General features: G+C 42.4%; 1 protein-coding gene and 1 pseudogene across 1 annotated transcript; both read right to left on the bottom strand.

The window, feature by feature from the left end:
• Positions 1-206: 206 nt before the first annotated feature.
• Positions 207-1,377, bottom strand: LOC146581120 (histone H1-like; annotated as a pseudogene).
• Positions 1,378-15,552: 14,175 nt separating this feature from the next.
• LOC146581119 (protein NLRC3-like) lies at positions 15,553-20,985 on the bottom strand. The gene is made up of 3 exons (XM_085267511.1): positions 19,178-20,985; positions 17,490-17,666; positions 15,553-15,748 (listed from the first exon to the last, which is right to left on the bottom strand). The coding sequence occupies exons 1-3, from the start codon at positions 20,767-20,769 to the stop codon at positions 15,553-15,555; spliced, it is 1,965 nt and encodes a 654-aa protein (XP_085123637.1). The 5' UTR covers positions 20,770-20,985.
• Between the last annotated feature and the right edge of the window lie 775 nt (positions 20,986-21,760).

The raw sequence follows: 21,760 nt of genomic DNA, 5'->3' as shown, positions 1-21,760 counted from the left end.
CACTGATGAAAGATAACAAGCTAATTTTCATTACATGTGTTTGTGTTATTAGGCAGGTCTAATGCATGTCTGTGGAGCTGCATATCCAGCAGAGCATGTTCTTAAAGCTGCCTTTCCTACACATTTCTCTGCTATTATTTAATCATTTCTTAACTAATGTGCTATGAGTCTTCATGAGTCATTTTGTGTTTGGAATTGTCAGTAGGGTTAATGCATGTTCTGCTTGTGTGTGTGTGATTTTGTATATGTTTCTATTTTCGCAATGTTTCAGACTCCGTCTCAATTTTCCAACTTAAGCAGTCAGTTTTCTTTTCCCCAGGTTTGCTAACCCAAATTTTGATTTCCCACATTAAATAATTCCTATGTGTTCTCACCTAGTCTTCTCACTCTGTTGTCCTCTCACTCTTTTGTCCTCTCCCTCTTCAACAGTCCCGGCAGTTCTCCTTCAGCTTTGTCCTGTCTAGTAGCTGAAGTGCTGCTGCTGCCTTCTTGGGCGACTTCTTAGCAGCTGCTGCCGGTTTCTTGGCTTTGGCCGCGGCGGGCTTCTTGGCTTTGCTCTCAGTAGCCTTGTTCATCTTGAAGGATCCGGAGGTCCTGGTGCCCTTCGCCACCAGGCTCTTGATGGCGGTCTTGACACGGGCCTTGTTCTTGTCCACATCGTAGCCTCCGGCAGCCAGAGCCTTCTTGAGAGCGGCCACAGACAGGCCGTTGCGCTCCTTGGAAGCGGCCACGGCTTTCACAATCAGCTCGCCCACGCTGAGGCCGACCTTCTTGGGCTTGGAAGTCATCGTCTTCTTCTTCTTGGCCTGAACCTCGGCGCAGGGCGCAGGGCGTGTTTATGATGGAGCCTTTCCCACCACAGCGCTGGCACGTTGAACGCATCATGAAGGGTCCATTTCTTTCATGTCGCTAGCCGCATGTGGCTTGCCCGAGTCACTCAGTCCTTTTTGAGCATTTCAACATGCTGCCGCCGCAGACCCTGGCCTCAGATCCAGCAAGTTTAGCGCGCTGATCTCCAAAAAAGTCCCGAAGGCCAGAAAGACGTCAAATAAGTGTCTCGTGCTGAGAACTCAAACAAAAACTCCTCTTCACGCTGCCATCTTGCTCGCCCCTCCGTGAAATTCAACCAATCAGACAGGAAGATGGGTTTGCTTTCTTCTTCTGCTGCTGTTTATCCACATTGCTGCTGCTTTGCTGGGACTTTTTGTGCTCAGGACTTGCTGCTGTCTCTTTATCATGTTATTGCTTTGGAGCTGCATTCCTTATCTTCAGGGAGGAGTGAGCTCGCTTGTGAGGTTGAGAAACACATGGCACTGTAAATAAGTCAGCCAGAAACTTGGCCTGCATGTTTCCAATGATGTTAAACTATAACTTTCTTCCGACTGCTGCATGTGGAAAATTGATTCAAGTCTGCTTTTCACCTGAAAGTGACAAACTAAAACATGTTCATTATCATCATCACTGTTTAATCAACACACATCTCTCTCTCTCTCTCTCTGTCTGTGTTTGTGTGAACAATCCTTTCTTAAAAGCAGAAAATGACATTGTAGTTGTTTTTCGGCTGATCAACACAAAACCTTTTTCCTATGATTATTTCTCTTCGTCTACAATGTAATTTGTCTCTTTTTCACTCTTTTTTTTTTTTCTTCACAATAGCTGGTGGTCTGCAAAATCACTGCTCTCACTCACAATCAGAGGCAATTACTTTTGCACAGTGCACAAAAACACTGTGATGTCAGACACATTCACACTCACTTTTTCATCTGCATAAATAAACCATATGGCTGGAGATATGTGCCATGGTGATCCATAAGCATGATCACCAGTTTATTTAATTATTTTTAATCCAACAAAACAAATAAACAAAAACATGATGCTGATGCTACACACACACACACGAGTCAAGGTGCAGAAAAACTGCTCATGGAAACGCTGCACACTCTCTGTTTCCCTCTCTTTGAGTAGTTCTCAGACAGCTCTTGATCTGATAATGTGTAGCTTGCTCATCAGCTCAAAAAACAAAAACAAAACTGCAACGCGACATCACACAGTAGTTGCATGCTCTGCCCACAGTGGCAAAGTCTTACACTTACATATTCAACACAGCTTCTCCATCATGTATTTTTAGATGTTTCATACAGGGTTGAGCATATTAGTTGTTTTCACAGATGTGCTCTATATCTCAACAATGGCTCATAATAAGACGACAGTCTTCCACACAGGTCAAGTGCCTCTATGCACTTCATTAGTTTAAATATTTATCTATATCACTTCACCTCACATGTCATTGTACTGAATTTAAGCAACCACAAGCTTAATGTAGATTACTTTTAACAACTATCCACCTCAATTAAATCTATGGTCTGGCACACAGGCTGCTGTCGATCAGGGCAAGCTAAAGAATAAACATTGTGTCAGCAAGGGGTGGGGGGAAAGCCATTCACCAGAGCATATCTTAAGTGCTGCTGATGTGGGCTGGCCTTCTCCACAGCTCTCCAAGGCTGGTGTGTTTTCTGAAAACTTCTAACATTTGAATCTCTTCCATTTATAAGCCTGCGATTAACCGCACGGCTCAGGTCCGCGTGACCTCGCTCGCGTGAACCCGCGCAGCTGTGGAGCCGTCGCTCTCTCTTTTTTTTACATAAATACTTTGTGCTGCCAGGAGCAAAGTCCAGCACAAACGTCTGTCTCCCTCCGACTCACTCTTGGTTGCTTAGAAACCCGTGATAACAACAACAGTCGGTGTCACAGACCACATGTTCTGCTCCGCACACACAACAACAACAACAACGACGACGACAATGACAACAACACAAAATAGGCCTACTGTCCAGCACAATCTGGACCCCGCGGAACTTCTCAACACCCCACTGAGCGGTGGAGAACTCACTACAGTACCCCACACAGCGGTCTGTATTTCGCCCCACTAAGACGGCGAACCAAAAAAAGTTCGAACTGCGCAACTCTGCGACTTAATGCTTCTGTACAAAAAACCCCACTGAGCGGCCTTGTACATCGCCCCACTTAGACGGCGAATTTTAGCCCCACTGAGCGGCCACGGACAACGCCCCACTGAGCGGCGAAGACGTACAGTTATAGAGTTGGACTCTAAACTTACTCGGTGTTGCTTATCGTGTAATATCAGCCCGAATCCCGCCGACCGTCATTCATCGAGGAGAAAAGACAGACCGCGAATCCACAGGAACTTCCTGGCTGACGTCAGGCTTTCAGCGTGCCTCTCCTCCCCTCGGTGAATGCGATTCCAGGGCTCCGGCTCTCGAAGGACCAATTAATGTTAGGTTTGTAGCATAAACCTATTCGCTGGAACGTTAAGACAATATAATTACACTGCTAAGCAAGACACAAATAGGCAAAGTTCTTCATGTTACTCGTGCACGGGAGAGAACCGGACAACCGCTTGACTCCAGTTGGTCTCGTCCGTCCTCCTGTAACACTGCCCTTTTATTGAGGTTACATGAATATGCATAGGTTCATTAACATACGACGTCTACATACAAACAAAGAGTACCTTGCCTGTGTGTGTGTGTGTGTGTGTGTGTGTGTGTGTGTGTGTGTGTGTGTGTGTGTGTGTGTGTGTGTGTGGACTGCTGATCAAAGGGTCAAACATCCTTGGTCAGGAAGAGGGTAGCCTCCCCCTCACCCTAGATGGTTCATCCTAGATAACACGGTGAGGAAGTCCTGCAGTTCATCTAAACAAAGAGCACTTAGACTAGAACAGATGCAACTACGTTAATCCTACCATAAAATAATAAGACACGGTATGACCTCTCATGCTCCCAAAGTGCTGTCTAATACACACAAAGTTTGCAGACTATCAAGGATCAAAACCTCTACCAATCTACAACTAATTACAAAACTCTAAGCATATATAAGTAAATATTTCTAAGCATAAATGACAATCAACAATACAAATCTAACACTACTCATGTCAGCACTTATATTTCTGACCTCGTGTTATAATCGATTAAACGCGATCTCCTCCCTTTTGCCCCCATTTTTGATGGTGTGGGTACAAATGATCAGGCATGACATTCTCATAATAAATCAGATAAGATACTGCAAATAGTTAATCCTGCATTTGTGTGATTGAAAAGTGTGTGCAATGACACTGTTTTAAAGATTTAGCCTAAAACATTTTGGCGTGAATGAGCCTAAACATGATGACCGGACTAGTGACACCATATCACCTGTGACACACACACACGCACGTATGACTTTGCCAGTTTCAGCTGAAACAATTTCAGTGTTTCAAACCATGTTCCAGAGTTTTTAGTTCACCGTTCATGAGGTTTCAAGAAGAAAATGAAAGACAGATCTGAATGTTTGAAAGTGTTTTGGAAAAACTCTGTAAAGATTAGATGAACAATACTCAAAGGATAAATTCAACTGTTTTATTTTGTTAGATAAGTTGAAAAAAAAGTTAAACAAGCAAGTAAATAAAGAAACAAGGTTAAATGAGGTAAGAACAAAAAGTTAACAAGCAAATAAAGAAACAAGGTTAAATGAAGTAAGAGCAAAAAGTTAACAAGTAAATAAAGAAACAAGGTTAAATGAAGTAAGAGCAAAAAGTTAACAAGCAAATAAAGAAACAAGGTTAAATGAGGTAAGAACAAAAAGTTAACAAGCAAATAAAGAAACAAGGTTAAATGAGGTAAGAACAAAAAGTTAACAAGTAAATAACGAAACAAGGTTAAATGAGGTAAGAACAAAAAGTTAACAAGTAAATAACGAAACAAGGTTAAATGAGGTAAGTTCAAAAAGTTAACAAGCAAATAAAGAAACAAGGTTAAATGAAGTAAGAGCAAAAAGTTAACAAGTAAATAAAGAAACAAGGCAGAGGAGAGAAAACCCAACAATCCCCTCTGAGCAAGCACTAGGCGACAGTGGGGAGGAAAAACTGCCTTTAAACGGGCAGAAACCTCCGGCAGAACCAGGCTCAGGAGGGGGCAGTCAACTGCCGGGACTGGTTGGGGGGGTGAACAGAGGTGGAGCAAGACGAGGCTACATCAGTTGAAGAAGCAGTATTGTCCCTCTTCCGGAAAAAGCTGAAGAATCTTTTCTTCTTTTTCATGGACTTTTCCACGAGCCCCTTTTTCTCCAGGATGAGGGTTCTCAACTCATGGATGGTTTCGGTGTTTTGCTCCTCAAGTTTCTTGCATGTTTGTTCCACCTGTTCTAATGTTGCTCGTGTTTCTTCAAGCTGTTCTTTGAGCTCTTTGGATGTTGCCTCCTGTGTCAGCTTTGCCTTCTGCAGGTCTGCATTTCTCACTTGATCTTCTTTGTGCAGGCCTTCTAGCTGCTCATTTCTTTTCTGGGTGTCGCGGAGCGTACACTGCAGGTCTTCATGCATTTTGTCTTGCTTTTGCTTTTGCGCCTGCATTTCTGTGTTTTCCCGCTTCAAGTTGTTGAATTCCAACAATATCCCCTTAATGAGCTCTGAGTTGTTTTTGGCCATTTGATCGATCCTTTTCTGCATCTGTGAGCATCGTTTTTCCAGAGTTTCCTTTTCTCCCTGCAGCTCACTTGTTTTGACCTTCAGTTCATTACAGAATCCTTGCAACTTTTGATTTTTACTCTCAAAGTCCTTGATAGTGCACTTTTCTTCTGACAGTCTTTCTTGCTGTTGCTCCTTCTCTTGAAGAAGGTCTTTATTTTTTTCTTCAGCTTCATCAAGCTTTCTTTGGAGCAGGTGATTCTGTTGGTCCATGTATTGGAGATCCCACTCTAGCTTATCAATCGTGGCTTTCCTGCCTTGAAGCTGCTCGGACATTTCTTTCACTTCAGCGCTCTTTTGCTTGTTTTCTTTGATGAGGAATACAATCTGCTCTCTGGCTTGAGCAAACTTGATCCCCCAGCCCTCATTAATAATGTTGATGTCGGGCTGGCGCTGTAGTGTTTCTTCCAGGTGTTTGTTTTGTGCTTCCATTTGTAAGCACTTCTTCTCCAGGTGAACTTTTTCTTTTTCAAGTTGTTGAATTTTGTTCTGGAGATGGTTGTTTTCACTCCTACTCTCCTGTAATGCCCTTTGGGTGGATAAGAGGCCATTTGGAGAAGTTGGCCAGCCACGCAAGGAAGGAGAGGCGGCGTAATCGTTTTGTCTCGGTTGCCGTAATCTTGGATACATGCTGGCGTTTGTATCCGATGACTCTGAGAGGTTTCCGAATGTTTCTGTAGTGAACGTTTGAAAGCTGCGAACACGAAGGCTGCGAAGTAACGAACTAAAAATTGCTGTTTGTCACCCCTATTTAAGGAAAAACTTCCTTGTGACATCATCACTCCTAAGCCAATCAGGTTGTCACATGACATTCTGGAATGTGGAATGGGGATATATATTTTTTTTTAAACAGTTTTCAAATTTAACTTAATATTTAAGTGTTTCTTACTTGACCTGCTTAGTCGATTAAAAAGTTAATTGCCACGAACACCCCTAATGTTATATAACAGACCACAGAAAAAAGACAGCTTTTTTCTGCGTGACAGAGCTATAATAAATGTTTTGTTTTTTTAATGATCCTACTTTTTATAAAAGGGAACATTATTTAAAGAATATGTATTTAATTAAAAAACTCTGTATTCATCTAAAGGGTATAACAAGAAGGGTGAGCTTCCTGCTCCAAAATGAAATGACCAAAATAAATGTATTTCTCTGCAATTACAAACTCTGTGTAAACAGTCTTGGTGTCAAAATAAAGCTAACGCTGGTGAGATGTCATCAGAGCTGTAAATATTACTGCAGATGTTACTATGTCAAAGTTACTGTGACTCAAACATAGAAAAATGTCTTTTTCATTTCCCTCACCTAATTTTTCAAAGTATTTTATAGCATATAACACCTTTGAAAATATGCTTTGGTTCCCATTTAACTCCAGAACATCATAAATCAAAATATGGATATTACCTGTCCACAGATTCATGGTGACGTAACTGCTCTTTTAACTGTTTGGTGTCTTTGCTTTGTTTGGTGTTTGTAGAAATGGTTTACATGAGCTTTTAGCTGAGACTCAGAGGTTTCTGTGGACACTACTCATGTCAGCACTTATATTTCTGACCTCGTGTTATAATCGATTAAACGCGATCTCCTCCCTTTTGCCCCCATTTTTGATGGTGTGGGTACAAATGATCAGGCATGACATTCTCATAATAAATCAGATAAGATACTGCAAATAGTTAATCCTGCATTTGTGTGATTGAAAAGTGTGTGCAATGACACTGTTTTAAAGATTTAGCCTAAATCATTTTGGCGTGAATGAGCCTAAACATGATGACCGGACTAGTGACACCATATCACCTGTGACACACACACACGCACGTATGACTTTGCCAGTTTCAGCTGAAACAATTTCAGTGTTTCAAACCATGTTCCAGAGTTTTTAGGTCACCGTTCATGAGGTTTCAAGAAGAAAATGAAAGACAGATCTGAATGTTTGAAAGTCAAGACAATCTTTAGAAATTCAATAAAAGACCAAGAGTAGACTCACATGCCTAACATGCAGCCGCTGCTGGTCCAGCAGCGGCTGGTCCAGCAGCGGCTGGTCCAGCAGCGGCTGGTCCAGCACTGTTAGCACACTGATGTTTAATAGGTTTTATTTTCAAATCATGTACACGTATGTCAAACCATATGTCATCAGAGTGGAGATGCCAGAAGATGTTGAAAAATGTGACTATTTTCTAAAGAAATGCTACATGTAAATGACCCCAATCGCAGAGAAGAAACACGCGTGAAGCTGCTAAATCTGAAATGTATCATAACAGAAACATGTATTGATTATTCTGTGTTGTGCTTCCATCTTCTCACATTTTACAGGCATGATGGAGCTGTTGAACCGAACGATATATTTTGCAGAATTGTCACATGCATAGTAATAAACCACGAGTTAGCTACACAGTGGCAAAGATGATAACTGTAATATAATTTATTCAGTCGCAGTCAGGCCATGAAGATCATATCTGACATAACAAACACTGTAACGCTGTCTCCTGCTCATTTAGTAAATGGTGTTTTTCTAGGTAAACACGTTACTGCTGGCTGTTCTCGTCGGGGGAGAATTATTATTTTTCGGATGATTTCAGTGTAGCGGTTTGTCACTCAGTTAACCTGTGAAGGGCATTTGTTGCCATGGTCGGCACTTTACATCCATTTGCATTAAAGTGTGGGACTTTGGGATTGGTTACTGCTCACCTGCTCAGAAATTTAATAAATATTTTTGTATTTTTAGTAATATTTTTTCTTGAACTTTCGACCAATAAGGTTGAGCAGTTGTCATTTGTCATCTGTGAGTCTTTTGCATTGGCTTCCATCATACATTATTTTTGCATGACTTCATTTAGACGTCTGCTTTCTTTAAACGTCGTTTCAGAAATAATAATCTTGGTAATCACAATTGCTGAGTAGGTGGCGCCTTTTTACCCACTCAGCCGGTGGGGTGTTGTCGTCCCACTGTCAGGGAGGCTAGATCAACGTGATGTGGGAATTTCAAATTCATTTTATGGGTTCTTCAACTTAAAATCTAGGACGGGGTTGGATTTCAGTGAGCTCGGCCTCAAGGTCAAAGTCAGAGATCAGGTTTTCTGAAAATTTTGTGAATGTGACAACTCGCGAAGGCAGGTACTTAAATTGATACAAGGTCAGAGGTCAAGTTTTCTGAAGATCTTGCGTATGTGATAAGTTATGAACAAGGTGATGTAGAATTTTCATCTTGACACCACAGGTGTGTCTACTACAAATCTCGAGTGAGTTTGACTCTCAGTGGCCACGGCCTGGAAGTGCAGGCTCAGAAGTCAGGTTTCCTAAGATCTTGTAAAGGAAGTGACCCAGGACATGAGACTTATACCATAGCTGAACTAGGTGTGAAAGTTTCCATTTCCCAGAAATAAAATAACAAGCAGGAAGGTTGACCAGCTTTTACTAGTTTGTGTATCTGGTCATTTATTAACTTATCCTCCACGAAAGGGGAAAAATCTTTCAGTCTGACTTTTTGGGGATGTGTGTCCACTACAGAGGACATACATGAACAGGCTGGGTCTCAGGAGGATATGGTAACAGCTGTTTATCCATTTAGATGCTGTGGTGTGTCTTACATCACGTGGATCCACTGTTGTTAGACTAACAGTGGCTGGTTGGAAAATCTAAATGTACTGCGCAGCCATATTGTGAGTGTCAGCAAAAAAAAAAGTTTTTGTTTGCTTTCTCAAATGCTTCCTGTTGTTATGTAGGTTTGTGGTTTTACTTATTTATTGCTATACAGTAATTGTTTTCCATTTACAGTCTCTTTGTTTATTGTGTTTTAAAAAGTGGTCTGTCAATATTGAATTATTATTATGATCAGGAAAAAACAGGCATGCTGGCCAAATTCCTAATTCTGTATTCGCAAACAAAAATTAGTTGTGGAGCCAAAACTTGTCAGGGTGATGGTAAATGTGAAAATCAAAACAGCAGGGATTTATAAAAACAAACAAACACCAGAACGACTGCAGGTGTGCAGGGTAAGTTGCGTTATTTCAGGGTCTAGTTAGCCCTACTGCAGAGGAGCCCACGTAAAGTGGCAGATCATTTCAAATGTCAGCTCAACAAACATCAGCAAACACACAAACTGTGTGTTGCTAGCTAAAGGTCCAGCTGCTGTAGTTCACAGCGAGAGAAAAGAAAGAGAGCTAACTTCACTCTGAGATGGAGAAAGATAAGAAAGATAGGAGAGGAAGAAGAGAGGAAGAAGGTAAAGACTGCTCAGTGGTGTTTGATGAACTGGAAATGTAGAACTTGCATGCAAGTCCTCATGTTTTAAAATCAGATATTGGTTCTGTGCATGTCACAGTGTGTGCAAATCAAACTGAGGTAGACTAATTGTTATTTAAGGCTTGCATTGAACTCCTCTGCAGTTTAGTGCAGGATAAACAGGTTAGTTTGCTGCACTGTGATGGAAAGAGTAAAGACCAGTCTGTGACTGGTGCACAGTGGCCGTGGTTTCATGCTCACAGTCAGCTTACATCAAGAGTAGGAGGGATTCATATGATTTTTGCTGATGATGCTGAGATTCATTGACTGAATTTTCCCTTCATACCAACTTTAAAGTGTCTAATGTGTTTACTGAACCATGGAAATGAAACATCTGCTCACATCTGGTTGAATTCAGGTGTACATCCACAGAGAGCAGCAGGTCAGCTGATCACAGCTGGCACACTAAGAAAATCTACTGGAGCTCTCAATAGAAATTATTGTGAGTTGTGATTCTTTTCCACTACGACCAATTTTAGGGTCCCCCCACCTGCTGAACCCCACTTTAACCCTCGACTGCACAAATATTCTTGTTTAGAGGCAAAGTCAAGCTGTACAACGTAGACAACAGAAAATAGAAATGTATGTTTTATTTTTCCTTCTTATTCTTATAATTAGAAAAAAAGTTAGAGTAAAGTTTGTGTTCCCATCTACTAATATTATTGTATCCTTGTGTTAATACAGCACACGGCTCCTCCAAAGAGCTCCTTTTACGTTCTTAGCTTCAGTGCATTTCAGAGCTGGTACTTTCTACTTTTACTCGAGTAAAGAGGTTGAAACAGTACTTCAACTGTTTACTTGAGTATTTTTCAACAGTAGTATTTGTATTTGTACTTAAGTACAGAATGACTGTACTATTGCCAACTCTGCCTCTTAGCGAGCATCTGCACAGCCAGTATCCTCACACAAACCCAGAGTGAACATATTCCAACCTCAGCAAAGCAGGAAGAGCCTGATCTTGATTCAAAAGACACCTTGTGTAACTAAGTGGTTCTGACAAAAGTGCATTATTGTGTAGATCCGGGGTCTCAAACTCGTGGCCCGTGGGCCATTTGCGGCCAACGTCACTTCTACTTGCGGCCCGCATATTGATGTGAAGAAATTTTTTTTTTTTAATTATTATACGAAAAATGATTTAATACGACGGCAGAGTGTTACAGGCATGGCCTTTTAAGACTGTGGCCTCATGGGTGGTGTAGTCCATGCAGCAGGGAGAACGTGTGGGACCGCCCCTCCCGCTGTGTGAGTGTGAGGGAGGGAGAAAAAGGAAAGTCGAAAAGTACGAGCTGTCACCGAGCAGAAACGGGAGCTGGAAGCATGTAAATATAATAATAACCACTGCAGCCAAACAGAGAGCCTGACGAGCCCAGCTGTAAGTAAGCTGTTAAGACTCGACTGTACACTGTGTTCCTGTTTTCCTCCGAAACAATAAAGTTCTGCTGGAGCAGCCTTTCAACGCCTCGCTCTGTCTCTCGCTAGCAAAGTTGACCCAGACAGTGAAGCTAGTTCGCGGCTACGAGCCCCACACGGACCCCACGTATTAGCCAGAGTTTACTTACCGCGGTTCAGAGCTGCCGACCTGACCGAGGTAACGAGAGTGCAAACGTGTTGAGGGCTGTGTTAGTTCAGCGACAGATTTATTTGGAAAGAAAACTATTTTCACTTGCAGTCAAAAACTAATGTTACGTCTGCGTTTCTATTTTGTTAAATACAAACAAAATTGTAGCAAAAGTGCTTCATGTGTTTGACCAGAAAGAGCTGTTTATTTGGTGGTTCAATGAAACTACTGTACTACACTGTACTGCTGAGTGACTGTCTGCTGCTGTCAAATGCATTTCATTGCAATGTTGACCCTGTGCTAACTTTTGTACTGAAACTGGCTGTATCTATGATTTTGAATGTGCAATGATTGTGTCACTGTGTTTGCTTATGTAGTTATAGCTTTGCTTTAAGCTACTTCTGTCTATGATCATTTCTAACAGGTTTAATTATGACTACACACACAATTATGACTTTTTTGTTTTACTGACATAATTGTGCTTTGCTGAGTACTGTATTTAAAATGCAAAATATATGCAAAATGAAAAACAACAACAACACATCAACACTGATTCAAATTATTGGGCACTACAAACCCACTCGGGGAAACCATTTATTTATGCACCCTATGATTTCCTCTCGTTTTCCATATTGTATGGGCTCAAGTGTCAACATGTACAATCAGATCATGTCCTCATAAAGTCAGGCTGTGAAAATAACAGAAAGCTTGTCCAGTGGCATCGCTGTCACACCCGCAGAGATGTTGACAGCTTTGTTCATCTTTGTTTTCTTCAATGACTTTCCAAGAATACCAAATACTTCACAGCTACTTCCAAGAGACACCATTTGTTCAGCCTGTGATTATGATGTCAGTTTACATTTCAAAGTTTCAATCTCTAATTCTAATAATCTTAACTTGCATCAAAACTTTTAAAAAAATAGTTTTTTGTGCTTGAGGTTAGGATCACGTCAAAAGGACCAAATACAAACACACAGGGTTTAATTCCAACCCCGATCGTTTCCTTAAAACAATTCAGTTTGTCTTTGTTTTAATTAAGTCTCCTGAACACTGCGTCTGTTCCATTTACGGCGGTCTCTAAGAGAATCTAAGAGCGACATTGTTCAGCTGTTTGACTGAACAATACATTCTGTCAGTAGTCAAATTTAAGAGCTTTTAGTGGGCTACATAAATCTGAGTTAATGGTATCAATGTGCTTCAGAAGGCTGCATATCCATCTCAATATTTCACAACTGCTCATGACTGTCCTCTCAAAGCGGAAGAATACATCATAATGAGACCTACTTTCATTCCAGGCTCCATTTTTTTGTTTTCAAACACTGGGTTTGTCTTTTCTGGAAAAAAAAAAGTGATGCTGCTCTCAGCATCTCAGTCTGTGTGTGAGTGTCAGTCTCTGAGAGAGTGACAGCTGAAGAAAGAATGGAAATACAAAACAGCAAAAGCAATAACTGAGAACGCTAGCAATGAGCGAGGGAGAGGATGAAGACGCGGGCGAGTCGACAGCAGGACTCTGGGTAATGAGAGTGCAGCATTAGTCATGAAGCGAACCGATAGAGAGCTTAAGGGGATGAAGGGAGGGAGACGGTGAAGACAGCAGGAGCTGAAGCCAGTACAATGCAGACGGAGAGGAAGAGGTGCTTCTCACACGTGGGAGTTGTATTCCTTCCCGCACAAAACATCATATGCTTTTCTCTTTTGCTTGATTGTGACACTCAGGAGGAGCAAATGCACATCACTCCAAACAGGCTTCCTGCACTTGTTATGGCCCCGAGTGGAACTGCTGGTTGCACTGATAGGCACTGAATCAACATCAGTGTCTTTTAAAGTGCTAGATTTCCTGTCTTACTGTTTTCCTGTCTTCTGCTGCTCGCTCTCCGTCTGTAATAACCAATCTCTGTGAAGTGTTTTTCCCCTCTGAGATGCCCTGCCTAAGGGCACTTTGACAGTAAAGGTGGGTTGTGTAGATATAACAGTGCTAGAGTTCTCTTTGTGCTCTGGCAGAATTTATATTTATGTGTCTCGCTATAAATGGCCATGTGCAGAACTTTTAGAGATTTTCTGAAATGCTGAAACTCTAATTCGTATTCTCTGAACCAAATGCTCAGTGGCCTGGAGACATTCATTTACTCAATCACTCCCTTGGCAAAACCTTAAACAGGTTCCACACACGCAATTTGCAAATCTCATTTATTCTTTTTCCAAAATTCTAAACACATTCCCACTGAAGCACATTTTTGCACCATGATGCGTAATGCTAACCAGAGATGGCATAAGTTGAGCGCAGATGTCACTGGTTACAATGAATACAACATTCGGTCACACTGGTTACTAATAATAAGGAGCCGTGGCTCTATTCCTCCCCCTGTCAAATGACAGAGCTCTCCACCAACGTGTCAGGAAACTATAGAGAGAGTTTCAGACATCACACTCGGATGCTTCTGGGTGGAAGCAGCTCTGACATGTCCTGCTGCGAGGAAATCCTCAGCTGGCCTCCGTGTCCCCTCAGAAGACCTAGAGTCAGTGGCCGAGGACGAGGTCTGGGAAACTCCACATGGACTGCTTCGCCCAGTAGAGAGCATTTTTGACAATGTAAGGAGCAAAAAGTACACATACTTTAAAAATATATGTAGGATCAACAACAACAACAACAACAACAACTGTATTCAATAATCAAGTAACTCTAATAAAGTAAGCAAAGACGTATTTGTACTTTGTCAAAGATTTGGGACTTTGTGGGAAAACTTTCAGGGCTTAACCCCAATAAGACGTGATGCTGGGAAAGGCAGATGTTAGTTTGCTGTTCCTACTGTTTACCCTGACAATTAAATATTTTCTCTCACCTGTTATAAATAAGACAATTGCCAGACTGGATCCTAAAGCTAGTTTATTGACGAGGCAGCATTAAAACTGTAATTTAGTCATATGAGTGGACAGTAAAAGTTTTTTTTTTTAAAAAGGGGGAAAAAATAGGTAGAAAGTGTGGTTGACGCTTGTCTTGAATGGACGGCTAGAAGATAACATTGTCAAGTCTAATTCTCATTTGGTTTCAGTCTGCAAACACACACATGTGTAGTACTTAACTGACAAATAAGCCCTGGACAACTAAGCTTGCCATGCCATGCATGGTGAGAACATTTACATGTAGACTAAAAAATGCATATACAAGCACCTACCAGCATTTCACTTTCAACTCAGACTTGGTGATGATTCAATTTACAAATCCATAGTGAAACTTTGTGATTCCTTTACAGGAATAAAAATGCTTCACCAAACTGTGCATGTTTACCATTTCTTAATGTCAAAGCTTTGAGGTATTTTTGAAACCTAATCATCTTTGGGGCGATATACATATATACACAGCTCTCTCTCTCTCAGTGTACTTCAAGAACAGTTTACCTTCAAAAATCTGTTTCCTGCATTATTCACTGCTTATTACGCACCAGTCTGCTGTTGTGTTCACTGCTGTCGGCCTCCCAAAACAAAGCCTAATTTCTGCTGTTCAATACTGAAGAAATTTAAACCTTTTAAAATGATGACAGATTACAAACTCTCAGCTGTGTCTGTAATCAAACCTCTGTAACTTTGCTTCAATTCAGCAGCATCAGGTCATGTTCACATGTTGATTCATGGTTTGCTTCAGTTTTTGATGGACTGCAGAATATTTTGAAGGTTATCTGCTATAAAAAGCCAGAACAGGAAAATCTGCTTCATGTGTTTCTGTTTGATCCTCAGTGACTTTGACACAAAGGCCTCTGCTGTGATGATCACACCTCTGATCAAGTCTCACAGTGTCAGCTTTGTTTTTATACATATGGATATGTGCTGATAAATGATCAGAGTTATAATATTTCCCACTGTCTGCTGTGTGCCGTGACCTTTGACCTGCTAAAGACAGTCAGCTGTGGATTATTCATTGTTGTGTCTGATACTTAGAACTGTGAGGAAGAACACTACACAGTTAATCAGGGTCCCCTCTCTCTGAATCAGGGAAGGTGGGCAGGCCGCGTGTGGGCCGCGGGCCATACGTTGAGTCTCACTGTTTGAAATGTGAATATTGTTCTGCTGCAATCAATGGACTAAACCAGAGAAGAAGAAAACAGACTTTACCATGAAGATCCTCAGTGTGGATCAGTATAATATCAGCCTGATGTCTGCAGTTTAGTGTCAGCACAACTTTCACATCATATTCATCTCAGCACAACTAAAACATGCTGACTGACCTCAGAGTTTCAAGTCCACATCCTGGACTCTCCAGAAAACCACACAGATGCTTCACTCCTGAATCCTGCAGGTTGTCGCTGTAGGTCAAGTCAAGCTCTCTCAGATGGGAGGGGTTGGACTTCAGTGCTGCTGCCAGATAATCACAGCTGATCTCTGACAAACCACAGTCCCTCAATCTGTATAAAGAATGAAAGATGTAAGTTTATTAGACAAAGTGTGAGCTTGAAATCATTCAGTGTTTCATCATCTGTTCAGAGCTGAAGAAGGTTCAGAATGTAGAAGTTTAGAAAATGGAAACTCCAAACAGCTGAAGCCAACAGGAAGCAGCTTCAAACAAACACAACAAGAGAAAAAACTCTGAATGTTTCACATTAAAGTTGTACATTTATCATAAAAACAGGACAAAGACTTGAAAAAGTCGTGTTTTTCCTTCCAGGAACCACAAGGCTTCACTTTTAAAGGTGAAGTGTGAAAGAAATGGACATATTTGAAGTCCAACACCTTTTTCCAGTCACATTATTAAAGCAGACAAACTACAAGCTCATTTTCATTCCAACAAGTCATCTTCTGACCTGGACTAACAACACTGGTCTCTATGTGCAGCTGGCTGTGAGACCAGTGCTCAGGGAGCGTCTACAAAGTGCAACACTGAAAGAACATCACACACTAATTTGCTTCCATCATCCAACCTGAAGAGGAAACAGAGACGCTTCCCCTTCAAAGTAAAAGCTGCTCCTTTTGGACACAGTATCAAAGAAAGTCTACAGTATAACACAGAAAAGACAGAACAAAGTTTTGGTTGTTTTTAAATTGTGCAGAAGTGAAACTACACTAAGCTCAATTATGTGACAGACATTTCATCCCATGTCAGTTTGGCCTCATCCTGGGCCGGATTATCCAGCACACACTCTGACCACAGGCCCAGGGGCCACGCACAGCTGGGCTCCATCCAAGAGACAGCAAACAAACCAACACAATAAAAAGCACCATGTGATCTTCTTACATCTTCAAGACAAACATAGTAAAAACATGAGCATATTTGTTTCCTGATAAAATGATGTGACAGGTAGAACAGAGTAAAGTGGTGGTGTTACAGCCTTTCTCCCCTCTGCTGCCGAGGCTGTTAGTCTCTCCCAAACTCAGCTACAGGACTTCCAAATGAATGAAAGCAGCAGAAGTGGCTTTACAAATGAAAGAGGAAGAGGAGAAGAAGAGGAGAGGGAGGCCACCCCGACCATCACTCCAGCTGAAAACATCACACTTCCATTAAAGTTGGTGAGAAAATGTTGAGCAGGATGAGCTGCTGGCTAATCTGGAGGCTGTAGCAGCAGCTCACAGTCACAGTGGATTTCCACTCATGAAAAAGCTCTGGCTGCTTCATTTCTCATCTCATATCAGAGACTTTAATGCTTCACTGAAGCTGTACTGTGATGCTTCCATATTGCAGTGAGGCCTCCATAATGATTTCAGCTGTTCTGTACACACACTGTGTGCCCTGTATGGCTCAAAGTCTCTGCAGCCTGTTTTTATCTGCTATCATCAGATCTTCATCATCCTCATTCACATCCCTCACACACTCTACAGCCTCATCAGCACCGACTTCATCTTCACTGACTGATGGAGCACAACATGAACCTGTGGAGGCTGAAACGCTGTCCTGTCAAACATCTCCCCGTCACCACTCCACTTCTGTCAGCCTTTAAATGAACCCTGCTCAAGTCTGTCACTTCTGTTTGGAGCCAAAAGGAAAAACTGTTGTTCAGTCGTTTGGAAAGACAACATTTCTGAAAGCACTCAAACTTCTTCACATTTGTCTTCAGACACATCCTGAACATTTAGGAACTAAAGAAAGTTTCAAACATCAATCAAAGACCTGAAATATAGAAAAACAACAACAGCCGCAGTCAGTGAACTCACCTCAGAGTCTGCAGTCGACAGTTTGGACTCTCCAGTCCAGCACACAGAAGCTTCACTGCTGAATCCTGGAGGTTGTAGTTGTCACTCATGTCCAGCTGTGTCAGATGGGAGGGGTTGGACTTCAGAGCTGAGGCCACAACTTCAAAGTGAGACTCTGAGAGTCGACACTGAGTCAGTCTGTGATGATAGAAAATATAAAATGTGTTATTATAAAAGCAGAAAATCTGCATTATAAACACAGACTGAATGTATATGAAGACAAAACAGAGTGAGGTCATAATCTGATGAATCTGCTCTTCACATCTGTGCTTCAGCTCCTCTTACTGTGTTTGACATGACACAACGATTGAGTCTCTCTCAGACCTGCAGACTTTTAATGAGCATCTTTGTTTGGCTTTAATCTGCAGATGAAGGAGGAAGATGGTGTCACATTTAGGCTTCCATAATGTCCACAGTCTGTCACTGAGATCTGATCCAGAGTCAGAGTGAAGACACACATTTGGACTGTTTCCTATTTTGACTCCAGAACATTTTGAATGAGTTCAGCTCAGTGAAGAGTTCCAGCTGGAAAGATGATCTCTGTTTGCTACCTGCTGTCAGGTACGACTGTTCACGTCCACACGCAGGAAAAACCTGCTGACTGTTACCAAACGGAGCAGAAATCTCATCACTGGACAATAATGATGAATGAACTCAGAGCTGCTGATATCAGATCTGATTTCAGGGGAACTAAACACAGAAATGATTGGCTCATTTGAGCTTTCTGAGCCATTATCTGCTGCTGTGTCGCTAGTTGGCAGAAAATGATTTGTATTCCTGTTCAGGGCTTCAGTGTTTATGAGTCCAGATCCAGGTGACAGCAAGTCACAATGATGTTACCTGTCTGTGTCCAGCAGCAGCCTGTATTCACTTTGAATATTGTTATAAGCTGACATGGATCAGTTTGTCTTTGATTGGTTTGTAAATGTCACTGTTTCCATTGGACCTGAGTGACGGTACAAAGACAAAGAGGGAGAGAAAGGAGAGAGAGGATGGAGACATCAAAGAGAGAGCAAACACAAACAGGTGAGAGTGGACAGGTGACCAAGGTCAGCAACCAATCAGAGAGCTTCTGTTTGACCCACAGTCACTGATGATGACTGCACATAACCAAGCAGTGTGTTACTCTGATATCAAATATGGATCCTGCTCTTATAATAATGATCATCAGATGATATTATTGTGTTATTTTGTAGCTGAATACGATGTTTGTGTGATTATCAGTGAAAGAAGCAGTGAGGAGGATGGAGAGAGAGAGAGGACAGAGGCTGAAGTTAGAAACACTAAAAGGATTTTTCATGGATTTCATGGATGATTTGAGTGATTTCCAGCAGGACACTTAAACATGTCAGTGGACGTCCTAAAGAACATATTCACTGATATGAAACGTGTCATTGAACAGGATTAATATCAGTGGAAACATGGTGGAAACAGCTGTGACTGCATGGATGTGACACACTTCAAATCTGTTCTCCACTCTTGGATTTGGGATCCATGGAGCTGCTGCTGAGTCTGTACAATAAAGGAATGGTGTGGAAGGTTGCAGCGTACGGACACAAACACTTTGTGGTTACAATCTGATTTTATTTTCAAAATTAAACTACTAACCTACACTGATCAATGATGTTAATGATCACATCTGGACTCACCCAGCCTTTCTGCAGTTCCTCACAGCTGGAATCAGTCTCTGTCGTCCCGACACTGATGTTTTGTACTTCTGCAGGTCCAACTCATCCAGAACCTCCTCTGACATCTGCAGCATGAAGGCCAGAGCTGAGCACTGGATCTCAGAGAGTTCCTTCTCTGATCTGTTCTCTGACTTCAGGAACTCTTGGATCTCCGGAAATAATGAGAGGTCGTTCATCTCCATCAGACAGTGGAAGATGTTGATGGTTCTGTCAGGAGAGATTCCATAACTGTTCATCTTCTTCAGGTTGTTGATGACTCTCTGGATGGTTCCTGGACTGTTCTCTGTCTGGCCCAGCAGACCTCCTAAGAGTCTCTGGTTGGACTCCAGACAGAGGCCATGAAGGAAGCGAACAAACAGGTCCAGGTGGCCATTTTCACTCTGGAGGGATTTCTCCATGACTCGTTTAAGGAAATCATCCAGAGAGGACTCGTTGTATTCTTTTCCCAAAAAGTCCCTCTGCACCTCTGTCTTCCTGTTGGTGTGACAGTGGAACATGTAGACAGCAGCCAGAAACTCCTGAATGCTCAGATGAACAAAGCAGTAGACTGGTTTCTGGAAGATCACACACTCTCTTTTGAAGATCTCTGTACAAACTCCTGAGTACACCGAGGCCTCTGTCACATCCAGACCACACTGCTCCAGGTCTTCTTGGTAGAACATGATGTTTCCTTTCTCCAGGTGTTCAAACGCCAGCCTCCCCAGCTTCAGAAGAACTTCCCTGTCAGCCTCCATCAGCTCCTGTGGACTCGTCTCATGTCCCTCATGGTACTTGTTCTTCTTCCTCTTTGTCTGAACCAGCAGGAAGTGTGAGTACATGTCAGTCAGGGTCTTGGGCAGCTCTCCTCTCTGCTCTGTAGTCAACATGTGCTCCAGAACTGTAGCAGTGATCCAGCAGAAGACTGGGATACTACACATGATGTGGAGGCTCCTGGATGTCTTCATGTGGGAGATGATTCTGCTGGACAGCTCTTCATCACTGAATCTCCTCCTGAAGTACTCCTCCTTCTGGGCGTCAGTGAAGCCTCGTACTTCTGTTAGCCTGTCAACACATGTAGGAGGGATCTGATTGGCTGCTGCGGGTCGGGAAGTTATCCAGACGAGAGCCGAGGGAAGCAGATTCCCCTGGATGAGGTTTGTCAGCAGCTGGCTGACTGATGACTTCTGTGTGACATCAGACAGCAGCTTCCTGTTGGTGAAATCCAATGAAAGTCTGCTTTCATCCAGGCCGTCAAAGATGAACAAAAGCTGAGAGACAGCCAGCTTCTCTGCTGTGACCTTCTGTAATGTTGGATGGAAAACATGGAGCAGCTCCAGAAGACTGTACTGCTCATCTCTGATCAGGTTCAGCTCCCTGAATGAAAGCAGAACCACCACACTGACATGTTGGTTCTCCAAGCCCTCTGCCCAGTCCAGAGTGAACTTCTGCACTGAGAAGGTTTTTCCAACACCAGCCACGCCGTTGGTCAGAACCACTCTGATAGGTCTCTGTTGGTCAGGTAAGGCTTTAAAGATGTCCTGGCACCTGATTGGAGCGTCATGGAGGGCGTCCATCTTGGAAGCTGTCTCCAGCTGCCTCACCTCATGTTGGGTATGAACCTCTTCACTCTGTCCCTCTGTGATGTAGAGCTCAGTGTAGATCCTGTTGAGGAGGGTTCTACTTCCTGTTTCATCACTTCCTTCAGTCACACGTTCACATCTCCTCCTCAGACTGATCTTATGTTCATCTAAAACCTCCTGCAGACCAACATCTGCTGAAAGAAAGAAAAACAATGAGACTAAAGAGAAAGAAAACTCTTCAATGTCTGAACAACACAAGAAGTCCAGTTTTCAGAAATGAGTCCATCAGCAGACAGATGTTCAGTCTTACTTTGTACACAGCTGCTCTGACTGGCTGTCTGCAGTCCAGCTCTGCTTCTGGATCTTTCTCCACACTGTGCAGAAGCTCTGATGGTGACACAGAAAAGTCAAAGTGGAGATACTTCTGTCCACCTTTGATTAGACTCATTATAAAAAGGAAAACAAAGTTTGAACACACTCATGTTTCCAGTTCACTGACTTACATTTATTCCATGGACACTCACTCTAACCTGAACCACAGCTACAACCCAACATTGTTGAGGCCTCATCTCCTCCTTTCCTGACTGTAGAGGTTAAATATGCAACAACCAACAAATAAAAGAATTTGGTTCATTTCAAAGAAATTCACACGGTGACCAAGTAAAGTAACCGTAGTAAAGGAGACAACATCCCGTTGATGGTGGGATTATTTGAAAGATTTGCTTTAGTCACGTCACCAAATGCAGTTGAACCACCCGTCCGTGTTTGACCATTCTACCACTCTGAGCTCTGCTTTTTAATCATTTTATTAATCCATCCATCCATCCATCCATCTTCATCCGCTTTATCCAGGGCCGGGTCGCGGGGGCAGCAGCCTAAGCAAAGAGGCCCAGACCTCCCTCTCCCCAGCCACCTCCTCCAGCTTATCCGGGGGAATACCAAGGCGTTCCCAGGCCAGCCGAGAGATATAATCTCTCCAACGTGT

Source organism: Mchenga conophoros, linkage group LG3, assembly GCF_057382185.1.
Source record: "Mchenga conophoros isolate Kocher_MC1m ecotype Shallow Benthic linkage group LG3, M_conophoros_male_GT1.1, whole genome shotgun sequence".
Taxonomy (NCBI): domain Eukaryota; kingdom Metazoa; phylum Chordata; class Actinopteri; order Cichliformes; family Cichlidae; genus Mchenga; species Mchenga conophoros.
Note: the sequence above shows the minus strand (reverse complement) of the source record. Positions and strands in the feature narration are given on the sequence as shown.